An 11,508-nucleotide genomic window follows, 5' to 3' on the forward strand; every position below is an offset into this window, starting at 1 on the left:
CGACGATTCACCAATCCAAATGCAGCCATCGACACGGCAACATCGCCTCCTCCTATTGGCTCTGCTTCTCCTAACGTGTCATAAACAGGAAAGCTCCGGATGGTGATGATAATCCTGGATATAAACCGGAATATAATCGTATAATGAAGCCCTGAATGATCGGAAACGTTTTTAAAAAGAAAAGGAAATAATGGAGGTGAGATTAAATTTCGTTTTTTTTCCGAGCTGGCTTTAAAAACTAGCCTGCGAGCTAACGCTAGCTAGCTGACACAGTCAAAAGTCCACTTAAGTGACAGAGAAATGAACACTTTACACTGAGTTTAAGTTAGCAAAGAAAACAGTCTGTCCTATGACATTTTTAAGATATTTATTCACGATGTCTTCCTAACGGTTTAATGTGATATTGTCCTTTCCGTAAGTTAAATAAGAGAGGGGAAAGAGGAAGTAAAAGGTGTAAATAACAAAATCTATTGGCTGTCTCCCTGCAGCGGAACATTCAGAACCTTCCCATCGACATACAGACCAGCAAACTTTTAGGTAAGACAAAAACACGCACATTTAAAACAAGCACTTGCTTCTCTATGTGTTCCTCTGCAGCTGGGCTACAAGCAGCTAATACAGCCCTGTAGTCCTTTAGCATGCTGGCTGAAACAGATGTTACAGACGTAAACTCGCTCTGTGTGGTTGCAGACTGGCTGGTGGATCGGAGGCACTGTAACCTGAAATGGCAAAGTGCAGTGAAGGTGATCAGGGAGAAGATCAATGCTGCCATCCAGGACATGCCGGAGAACGAGGAGATCAAGGCGCTCCTCTCCGGCTCTTGTAGGTCCCCTACAACTCAATACACCCACCCATCCTTCCACTTCTCTGAGAGATGAATCTATTATGGACCCAGCGGGCTATTTAGCACCATTTCTACTCTTCTCAGGGACTCCCCTTTCCAACCAGATATAGGTTTCGGGTTACTTTATAATCATCAATGAAGGCTTAAACCCCACTTCACAACTTTATTAATGCTTTTTTTTCTTGTTATCATTCTTATTTTAAGGTGGTGTTACAACCCTGCTAATGACTGCAACAAAGTGGAGACTAACATTGGAGTTTTTTAATGGTTTTATTTTAAAATACTGTCTAATCTAAGCTAATAATGGCAGTCAGGAGAGCATCACAAGGTTTAGCAATAAGTGCTGTCAATCCCAAGCCAACCTCAGGCATGCTTTTGCACAACTTGTGGACAACTAGCAGTTAACCTCAGACAACTCCCAAAGACTCTTGCACTGCTACTGCAACACCAGCAGGGGTTGCAGAGGAGCGTGGCTTTGGTGTTTATTGTGTTTTAAGCAGCTGTTAATATGCACTGCTTTTAAATCTTCATCTATTTCTGTGCTTTGTTTACTTTCACTGACAGACATTCACTACTTTCACTGCTTGAGGATCGTGGAGATCCTGAAGGGAACTGAGGCTTCCTCCAAGAACATCTTTGGCAGATACTCATCACAGAGGATGAAGGTGAGGGGATTCATACATGTCAATGTCACATGTTAAGGGGATTTTTTTTTATTTGGGTTTTCTGCTGCAAAACTTTCTCCCTTGTGGTTTTGTTTTCATAGGACTGGCAGGAGATTGTGTCTCTTTATGAAGCAGATAATGTCTATTTGGGTAAGTGTCAATATGTCTTCATTATAGTATAAAAACACCTGTGAACGCAGCTACGTGTCTTTTTGCTCTGTATTTTATACAGGGTGTCTTTGGCTCCTTTGAAAATAAATCTTAAAATATCTTTAATTCATATTTACTGAGTTTTAAGTGTTTTTTGTCTCATTAATGTGCAAATTTCCATCTCTCAGTGCTGCTATTTTTGTCCCATTTGAACATTTAGGTCGTGAAATGCGACTGTGTACAAATATGTGTTAATGCTTTATAGTTCAGCTAAGACTTTCATGCTGTTTAATATGCTTTAAACCAGTTAGCAATGAGATAATGTATACTGGTTAACCTAATTATTGTAGCTTAAGCCTAAAAGAATGTCTTAAATATAGGGACCCCTGTACTTGGGTCCAGGGAAATTGGTTTAGGCCCAGTTGGATGCTGACCTTGTAACATACTGGTGGAAAAGGCAAAGAAGACCAGTCTACTTGTTTACACAAAGTGCTTATGAGACCGTTTGTTGTCACTTTATCTCATATTATCTATTTTTATTTATTTAGCTTGTTTATTTTGCAGGGACAATAAACAAGGCATATATTTGACCTAAAAGCTCACTTTCATCTGTAGTTTTTAGACAGATGAACCGAATCAGTAAATATAAAAGCATTCTTTAGTGCAAATAAATTTCAACCATGTTAAGTTTATTTTCACACAGCTTGCTGTCTGCAGAACTGCGACTCTTTCAACCGTGTTTTCTGATGTTCTGTGGTCAGAAATGTCACAACTCTGCTGCCTTAACAGAAAAACAGTTTAATCATCCGGTGTTGGGGACTAAAATGTAAAACTTTCCATGTACAGATTGCTTATATAGCAGCACAAAGCAAGTCCAAGAGAACTTCTTTGTGAAGCTTGCACGTCACAGTAGATTTTAGAGCTCTATGTACACCTTCTAATGATCAAGTTTCCCAAGTAGGGCCTCGTGGATGTACAAAGTCTAACACGTGAATATCAAATTCAGCTGATGTAGAGAAATATAGAAGTCACTTTACTATGGTTTGAAAACTTTAAATTAGCAGCTAAAACTGACATCTAGCAACATGAACCACCTTATATTTTGTCTTGGTGATTATTTTTAACTTTACTTTAAAAAAGTGTATTTTTGCCATAGACTGTATGTAATTGGTGGCTGTAGAGGAGTCGCCCCCTGCTGGATGGAAAGAATGCAGCATTAAAGCACTTCCCATAGCTGCTTTAGATCTTAAAGCTATGCTGTATCTGTTATACAGTCTGTGGTTTTTGGTGTATTTTTCCAGCCCTTAAATTTAGTCTAAGATATGTTAAAGTTCCTGAAGTCTTAGATTTAACTTGCTTATACCTGTAGGCTTCCTCTTTTAAAGCAGGAAGGTTATGAAGTGTTAATTTTGTTGCTGCATTTGTGTAGCTTAGGATATCGACCACAAAATCCAGCTGAAGAAACAAAATAATTGCATGTGCTGAATGCTAAAAAATGTGTTTGTGCGTCCCAGTGGAGTTGGCCAGCTTGCTGAGCCGCAACGTGAGCTACGAAGGCCCGGCTCTGAGGAGGCAGCTGGCCAAAGCTCAGCAGCTGCAGCAGGAGCTGAGCAGGCGGGAGGTGGAGTGCCAGAGCTCAGCTGCAGACCTGAGGGAACGCTACTACGCTGCCTGCAAACAGTATGGCATCACAGTAAGTGCAAAAACGTGCACACCTCTAGGAGAATATTCAGACACAAACACTCAGAGTTACGCATTTTATTAACTGATTGATGCGAATGTGAACAGAAAGCAGTAACCTTAGGCGGGGGCCTCACCCTGTAAGGCCATGAATGTAAGAACAAAGATTTTAAACTCAAATCTAAACTTGACAGGAAGCTGGTGGAAAAGCTTTAACAATCGTGTGCTATGTGAGGATTTCTGAGCCTTTGATTGACTTATTTGCTTCTTACAGGGTGAAAATGTGCCTCGAGAGCTTCAGGCTCTGGTGAAGGACTTACCAGCGGTTCTTGACGAAGTCGGGAAGGATGCTGCGAGGCTCGAAGAGCAAATACAACTTTACGCTGCCTTTACAAACTTTGTCTGTGACTGGTGAGTAAGGGATACAGTAGAGATGCCATGTTATGGGGGAAAAAAACATAATTACTGTTATTTTGGGCAATATTGAAATCTTAAGTATTTAAAATTGGTTAGTTACAAACTTAACAAACGGTTAAAAACGTTTCACGGGGAATCTCCTTGAACTTTAAATGTCGTTCAAACTGAAAACAAGTGAATAAATGAGTTATAAAAGGTGAAGAGTGAGCCAAAAACAGATGAGATGAGAGACAATCTGAGTTAAAAAGACAAAGCCAGCTGCAGGCAACTGTTAATGATCCTTCACGTTTCCTGATCCTAACTCGTTCTAGATAGATCAGGTTGTCCAAAGGCTCACTCATGAGTTAAAGCAGCTCCTTTGCTAATCAGAGGTAAAGTGATTGACTCCCCGGCTCTTCCAGTCCACGTGTTGATGTGTGCTTGGGCCAAAAAAAGCATGAAAGGCCTTTATAAATGCATCTGTGACTGGGCGACTGCAGCTTTCAGTGTAAAAACTTTGTGTTTTCATAATATTGGAAGCTAAATTATTTTCAGTTGTAACTGAAATCCAGTTTATCATCCAGCCTTAAAATATTATGTTTTGTTTTGTCGCAGTTTCTCTCAAATGTATATTTTTGCAGATACAGCTCAAACATCTGTGTATATCCATTAGAGCAGTTCACAAAAAACTATGAAAGTAAACTTGAAAGAAACACTTTCTGTTCTGTTTAACTACATAAACCATAGATAATGTTTGTGCTGCGTCACATGAGCTCACATGTTGTCATTTGTAGGTCGGAGCCAGTCCTCCCTATGCTGACATTTGCCCAAAAAAGAGGGAATGCAACATTTTATGAGTGGAAAACGGGGAAAGTTCCCACAGTTGTTGAAAGGCCAGTTGTGGATGAATCACCACCTGATACCATCACAGAGGACACGGTTAGTTTTACTGCATGTGTATTCTTGTTGTTGTGCTCAACTAGTAAGAACCATTAATTATTCTATCTTATATCAGTTCACTATGTAAACTGGGCCATAATTGAAATTATCAGTAAATGCCTGCATGTTTCAAAGTGATTCCAAATGTCCACTCACAGCAGGAGTTCTTTCTTACCGCTGTTTCTGCTTCGTCTTCTAAAATCTGTTTTAGATCGACTGGGGTGACTTTGGCAAAGTATCAGATTCCCTGGGTGTGAGTTCAGGCATCACAGTTGAGGATGGAATAGACTGGGGAATCAGCCTGGAGCCGAACTCCAAGGTAGGGCGTCTGAACACGTCTGCGTTGCATCCTTTCCTCTAAAACAGTGATAGAGTGCAATATAGTGATTTTTTTTTTTTTTTTTAAAGGTACATCATCATCTTAAACCAGCTGCAGTGCCTGAATTTTGCAGCAGAAATTCAGTGTGTGTGAAAAAATGTAATCAAGCTGATTAACACCAAATAGGTCACAGTCAAATAACTGGCTAAAACTACAAGGTAAATTGTACATATGAAGCCTGGTAAAATAATAACAACAATAATAATAAAAACTTTATTTCATTGTGTAGGTTCCACTAAAGCAAAGTTGCTTGCTCGCTATTGTCCCCCTTATGTGCAGCAATTTGCAACATAATTTGTGCCATTACTGCTGGCATGCAACTCCAGCTCTTTGGTACAACCAATGGTGTGGAAAATTGCATCTCCACAGTCTATCAGTGCAGGATCCTGGGAGTGGGGTGGGGGGGTTCAAGAAAATTAGAAAAAATTAGAAAAAAAAATTGAAAATAAAAGACACTTTTTTTGTTTTTGTTTGAGTGACGCACTACCAGGTGTATTTTTCCCTGCAGGGACACAATTCATTTCAGGGGACTGCAGTGAGTGACGTATACCAGCGGTCCCCAACCTTTTTTGCCTCACGGACTGGTTCATACCTGACAATATTTTCACAGACCGGCCTTTAAGGTGTCGCGGGTAAATACAACAAAATAAAATTAGTACCGGTACCAAAAGAGGAGATTTATTCATAACACACGTGAAAAGACCCAAGAAAACCAAGTAAACGATAAAAACGATAACAAAATAACGCTGAAAACCGATAAAAACCCTGAAAACCTTACATTTCACACCTGAGCCTCAACTCTCGCGGCCCGGTACCAAACGACTCACGGACCGGTACCGGTCCGAGGCCCGGGGGTTGGGGACCGCTGACATATACAATGTTGTGGTGATGTATTGTGTTGCAACATCAGTGTGTGTACGAAGTGGCCATTGAGTCAAGCATAACCTCAGATTAATGGATAAATGGTCAAAATAGATATTTTACTGTATAGTTGCTTGGAATATACAGACGCTATGAATAAATGGTCAAAAATGTTGCACCATAAAATATTAAAAACGCTTTAATGGCATTTTTGTTAACTTTTAATAAAGTCAAATTAAATTTTGTTTCTTTTTTTTGTTCTTTCATTATAATTGTTAATGCTTGATAATACATTTTGTTCTGTTTGGTGCAATCTCTCAGGTTCTGAAGGGCATATGCCAGAAAAAGTTTGAGAACTGCTGGATAAAGTAAAAGTATATGGTTACATGATTGCAGAACTACAGGATATATTGGGTGAAAATGTCTAAAAGTACTGTAGAGCTATACCAGGCAGAAAAAGCTGTAATAAACCACAGTGTTGATTACTTTTTGGGAGAAGGTAGTCAGTTGAGTAATGGTAGGTAAAAGGCTGAACTATTCTCTCTCCGTCTCCCTCCTCAGGACCCCGGGTCAGGCGGTATCGACTGGGGCGACAGCGCAGAAGCTCCCATTGAAATTGAAATTGTGGATGTGGGCACAGACTGTGAGAAACTTTTTTTCCCCTTCTAATCCTTTTATGTTTGCAGCTGTCACATGCTCAGCTGCTGAAATGTCCCTTTGCTAAAAAAGACTCATTTTATTTTGAAGGCCCTGAGGGAGTGGCGAGGGGTGAAGATGCTCTAACTGTACTGGAAAACCCTCAGTCACGCAGCCGGTTCATTGACCAGTTGATGGAGGTAAAGACTACTTCTGCAAGACCCACAGATATTTGTATATAGCCTAATGATATAAAGCTATAGGCAGAACACACAAATGAGGGAGAGTGTGTTGTTAAAAACTTTTTGTTTTACTCCAAACACACCAGGTTTGCTGAAGGTTTGCATTGCAAACGATAGTGAAAAGCATTTAACAGCATCAGTTTTAACTTTCAGACAAAAACGTGTAAGGTAACAGTTCCACAGACTGACACAGAGGACATTTTCTGATTATTATCATTTTTTTTAATTATTTGTATGGTTTCAGTCTCTTCTTGTTGTTTATATTTATTGCAGTTTTTAAAAACTAAAATTCTGAAGGATAGAAGGAGTGACCTTTCAGTGACTAGCTAAGTGTTGCTCAGTTTTTTAGGTTGAACATTTGTATTTTAACTTAAGGTTGTGTGATGATTGTAAAATGTTCTGCACAAAATTATTGATGATGAAAATTTGTAAAAATCATTTATTCCCACAGGTCTCCTCACTAAGCCATTAATCTATTTAAATTAAGGAAATAGGTCTAATTGAACTGCTTAGTTTCAAATAGAAGTGCCGGGGAAATGTTTTTGGGGGGTTTTCTTGGCCACCCAATAAGTTAGGAACACCCTGTTCCTGGAAGGTTAAAGCTTATGTCTTCTACAGGTTTTGTTGGAACACAGCTGTGCGAGGGTCCACAAGCCAGTGTATGTGTAACGCTGGTCCCGAGCCCAGATAAATGGGAAGGGTTGTGTCAGAAAGAGCATCTGGCTTAAAATCTTGGCCAAATCAAACATGTGGATCATGAAGAATGAGAATCCCATACTGGATCAGTCAGAGCCCGGGTTAACGAAGACCACCTTCAGTGCTGAATCTTCGTCAGAGTGCTGGTGAAAGCTTTGCTACTGTTGGCGAATGCAAAGGAAGAGGAAAGGGGGAAGGCATGTTAGGAGGCAGCGAGAGAGAAGGAAAGGCAGGGAGTGTGGAGGGTGAGAGGAGGGACTGTAAATGTTGGGATGACGCAAGAAAACTCGTGATGTCCGAAACATGACTGTAGCCACCAAAAGTATTTCTGCCATTAGGCTACAAATAAAGTACGCCATAGTCTTATGACTTCACCATCACCTCCTACATTCACTTTGATGACGACTTATCTGCAGTCTTATTTAGCCATTTGCCAGTAAGCATCTTCTCTAGTACACATAATAGATTAACCAGTGAGCTATTTACATGTGTTTCATGTTGTGGAACAAAAGGTTTGCGTGAACAACAGCCAAACTCAAGAGTTGACTCAGTTTTTAGCAGTCAATCCATGTAGTTGTGTGCACCATACTTATTATTTAATTCAAATCAAAACATTTTATTTCCAAGGCCATCAGAGCAGCACACATCTATCTGTACTTTTAATTAAGTGGGTACAGGGGGTGTCTGAAGCCTGCCTCATTTGATTTTCGTCTGGAGGCAGAGCACACTGCAAACAGGTTGCAGTAATTCACATGTATTAGGTACTACTGAACACAAATAATAGTGCAGTAAAGTATAATGTAGTATTCAAAGTATAACTTCAGATTTGAAGAATCTCCTTGTGTGTCTCTTCTCTGTAGCAGTGGCTAAGTAAGAATAAAGACACAGCTGCAGCTGAAAATTGCTGGTGTATGTAATCCAAATGCCTTTCAGAAGGTTATTTCAGATTGTAGAAACATACATATGTTGGCAGGTAAGCAGTCCAGTCAGGACGGAGTAAACCAAGAAGAAAGAAAACAAGAAAGCTGAATAAAATAGCTGCAGTGTGTTATCGAGGTGAAGGCTATGAGACCACTGAGAAGCAGCCTGACCTTCTTATGAGCACAGCAGCTACATGTCATTATAAAGTTTTAGATAAGCTCAAAAGAGATGGGCACAAAGCTGCAAGTAAGAAGTTAAAATGGTGAAAAAAGAACGCCAAGATTGAGGTCAAAGAGTTTCTAGTTGTAGCACTGAATCAAGACGAATGCATAGCAACAGTGAAATGCAGAGGCGGCCACTTTATACTGCAGATGAAGTGAAAAGGTATAGAGCCGGGATTGGAATTGGGTCATGGTTTCGGTGTTTGGTACTAGTCAGGAGTGTCTCTGCTGCATGGTTAACCAGCTGCTGGTGCGATAAGGAAGACCTCTGCACAGAGAGAACTGCAGAAATTCAGGAAAGAGGCAATAAAGGCAGATGGTGTGATTTCCTAATCTTTTACGTGGATTAAATAGAAAAATCTGGTCCTGATAAACGTTTAGCTGATATGGTCTTATGCATTCAGACATAACAGAAGATTAGGACCTGAAAGAATACTCCCACTGTTGAGGTGCAATTGCATTTTTTACTGTGATATTTATATATAAGTGTTTTAATGCCAGATTTGGTTTTCTGTCACTAACACATGACTCTGGCTTCATTTGTTGGTGCAGCTGGAGGTGTTCCTGACTCAGCGTCTGACTGAGATGAGAGAAGAGGGCGATGTGGTAGCTATGAGCCAGTTCCAGCAGGCCCCCTCGGTCATCCAAGGCCAAACCTGCGAACACATCCAGGCGATGCTGTCTGAGGTGCAGGACCTTCTGGGGAGGCTCACCTCTCTCCGGATGCAGCACCTGTTCATGATTCACGCCTCTCCACGGTATGATGGTCGCCAGAATATCAGCATGATCACCACTGATCTCTATTTCAGGAAACAATGTGAATACATAACCTTGTTGTAAAATAACACACATAAGATGAAGAACTAGCATTTCAAACTTCTCTTTTAGCACTTTATTGTGACTTTTGTATATAATAGCTTAACAAGTTTATAGCTTAGCGCAAGGGTGGGAAACTCCAGGCCTTGAGGGCCGGTGTCCTGCAGGTTTTAGATCTCACCCTGCGTCAACACAGCTGAATCAAATGATTAGTTCATTACCAGGCCTCTAGAGAACTTCAAGACGTGTTGAGGAGGTAATTTAACCATTTAAATCAGCTGTGTTGGATCAAGGACACATCTAAACCCTGCAGGACACCGGCCCTCGAGACCTGGAGTTCCCCATTCCTGTGCTTATTTCAGAAAGTGAAAGTTAGAATTTGTGCCACAAAATCTGGAGTTTCTGTACTCTTAAGGATCCCCTTTCTCCAATCAGACCCAGAAAAAACCTTTGCAGATAAAAAATTGCAAGCCTGATATTACCTTGACATTCATGTCTGTGGTTAGTGTGATTAGCTCTGTGATTCATTTCTACCATAACTGGCTGTGATTTAAGAGACAGTTAACTTTTATTATTCTGTCTCTCTTCTGTAGAAGGGAAATTAAAGTACAGAATGCTTAATTAATTGCCTTGTAGCAGGTCCTTTTTTATGTAAAGTACACTGACAATACATTTTATTCTGTATAAATAATATAAGCTACTTTGAGCTGCTCACTTATTCACAGCGAGTAGCTCTGCATATTTGATTTGGCAGATTTTTACACCAGAGGCCCTTCCTGACACAAACCCCTGTGTGACTCCTTGTGGGCTCAAACTGAGGCTCTTTTGCTTGTTAGGCAAATAAGTTAACCGCTACAATACAGAGCCACTTATTCAGTATAAATGACATAAGTCATTTCTATCATGAGCATCAGTCTTTAAATAAAGTGGAAAAACCCCTTTGTGTGCATCAGAAATGTTGCACCTTTCGTTCATTGTTTTTAATGTGACGTGCGTGTTCAGGTATGTTGAGCGCGTGTCGGAGATGCTGAGACAGAAAATGAAGCAGGCTGACATTCTGGTGCTGAAAGGAGCCACAATGGCAGAGAAGAGGCAGGAAGCCCTGCAGGAGCAGTCCAGGCTGGAGCCTCGTGTTGACCTGCTGGCAGGATGCACCCGGGAACTCCAGAAGCTGGTACAGCATTATGTTTGTATTTGTTTCTGTTGGCACGGTGGATAATTTATTAGCTATGTCAAATGAGGAGGCTGCAGGAAGCAGCAAATACTGAAAACTGTCATTGTGAGATTTCTGTTTAAATATGAGCAGACACATAAAGGTATTCATATTCTATGTGACATGGAAACGGTACAAATTCTAAGTGTTACGCCGACAGTGTTCTCAGAAGTAACTGATGATTGTTATGTTTGTTTTCACAGATCGAGGCAGACATTTCAAAGCGATACCACAACAGGCCTGTGAACCTGATGGGGGTTAATATTTAGTGAACTTCAGACAGTCACTGAAAATATTTTGTCATGATCTACAACAGAAATTAAAAAAGTGATATTTAATGTAAACTTTTGTTGGGTTTTTTTGTTGTTCTTTATATTTTTGTATAACTGCTGTAGAGATAAAGAAACGAGCAATGTTGAAAATACTAAAACGTGATAAAAATAACTTGTGTATTGTTAGGATTGGGTCTTGGTTTAAAACCAGGGAATAAAACTGGATTTTAAGCAGGTTTCAAGTTTTGATGGCCCTGTATTAAAACAAAATATATTACTGTCCAAAAGTCCTGAGCCACCACTCATTTCTTTATATTTCGCTTCCAAGAAACCTGATTTTCTTGTCATTTTTCTAAAGTGGACCTCTGAAGTTTTTCCTAGGACATTGACTGCTTTTTCACTCATTTTCAGTCCAGTCCTTGTACCTATTTTCAGAGGAATGCTTGAAAAATGCCAAAGACAACACTGATTTGCAGTTATAAACTGGTATATTTGCACCAACAAGGTGATTCTAAAAAAGCTATTGGCCAAAAAAAACAAACAAACTGTGTAGCGTGCAGTGTGACCTTAAAAAATT

General features: G+C 40.1%; 1 protein-coding gene across 1 annotated transcript; it reads left to right on the plus strand.

The window, feature by feature from the left end:
• The first annotated feature begins 32 nt into the window (after positions 1-32).
• Positions 33-11,266, plus strand: cdk5rap3 (CDK5 regulatory subunit associated protein 3). The gene is made up of 14 exons (XM_087844876.1): positions 33-196; positions 489-537; positions 691-822; positions 1,409-1,509; positions 1,611-1,659; positions 3,174-3,352; positions 3,614-3,750; positions 4,530-4,674; positions 4,886-4,993; positions 6,476-6,557; positions 6,662-6,750; positions 9,183-9,388; positions 10,449-10,620; positions 10,863-11,266. The coding sequence occupies exons 1-14, from the start codon at positions 191-193 to the stop codon at positions 10,926-10,928; spliced, it is 1,521 nt and encodes a 506-aa protein (XP_087701002.1). The 5' UTR covers positions 33-190; the 3' UTR covers positions 10,929-11,266.
• The last annotated feature ends 242 nt before the right edge of the window (positions 11,267-11,508 follow it).

This window comes from Neolamprologus brichardi, chromosome 8 (assembly GCF_056152115.1).
Source record: "Neolamprologus brichardi isolate AB-2024 chromosome 8, ASM5615211v1, whole genome shotgun sequence".
Classification (NCBI taxonomy): Eukaryota; Metazoa; Chordata; class Actinopteri; order Cichliformes; family Cichlidae; genus Neolamprologus; species Neolamprologus brichardi.

Bases quoted from the DNA above. Each gene is read 5' to 3' on its own strand.
- cdk5rap3 (XM_087844876.1), top strand. The intron at 3,353-3,613 runs GTAAGTGCAAAA...TGCTTCTTACAG, and splicing joins GCAAACAGTATGGCATCACA to GGTGAAAATGTGCCTCGAGA. The intron at 9,389-10,448 runs GTATGATGGTCG...GTGCGTGTTCAG, and splicing joins ATGATTCACGCCTCTCCACG to GTATGTTGAGCGCGTGTCGG.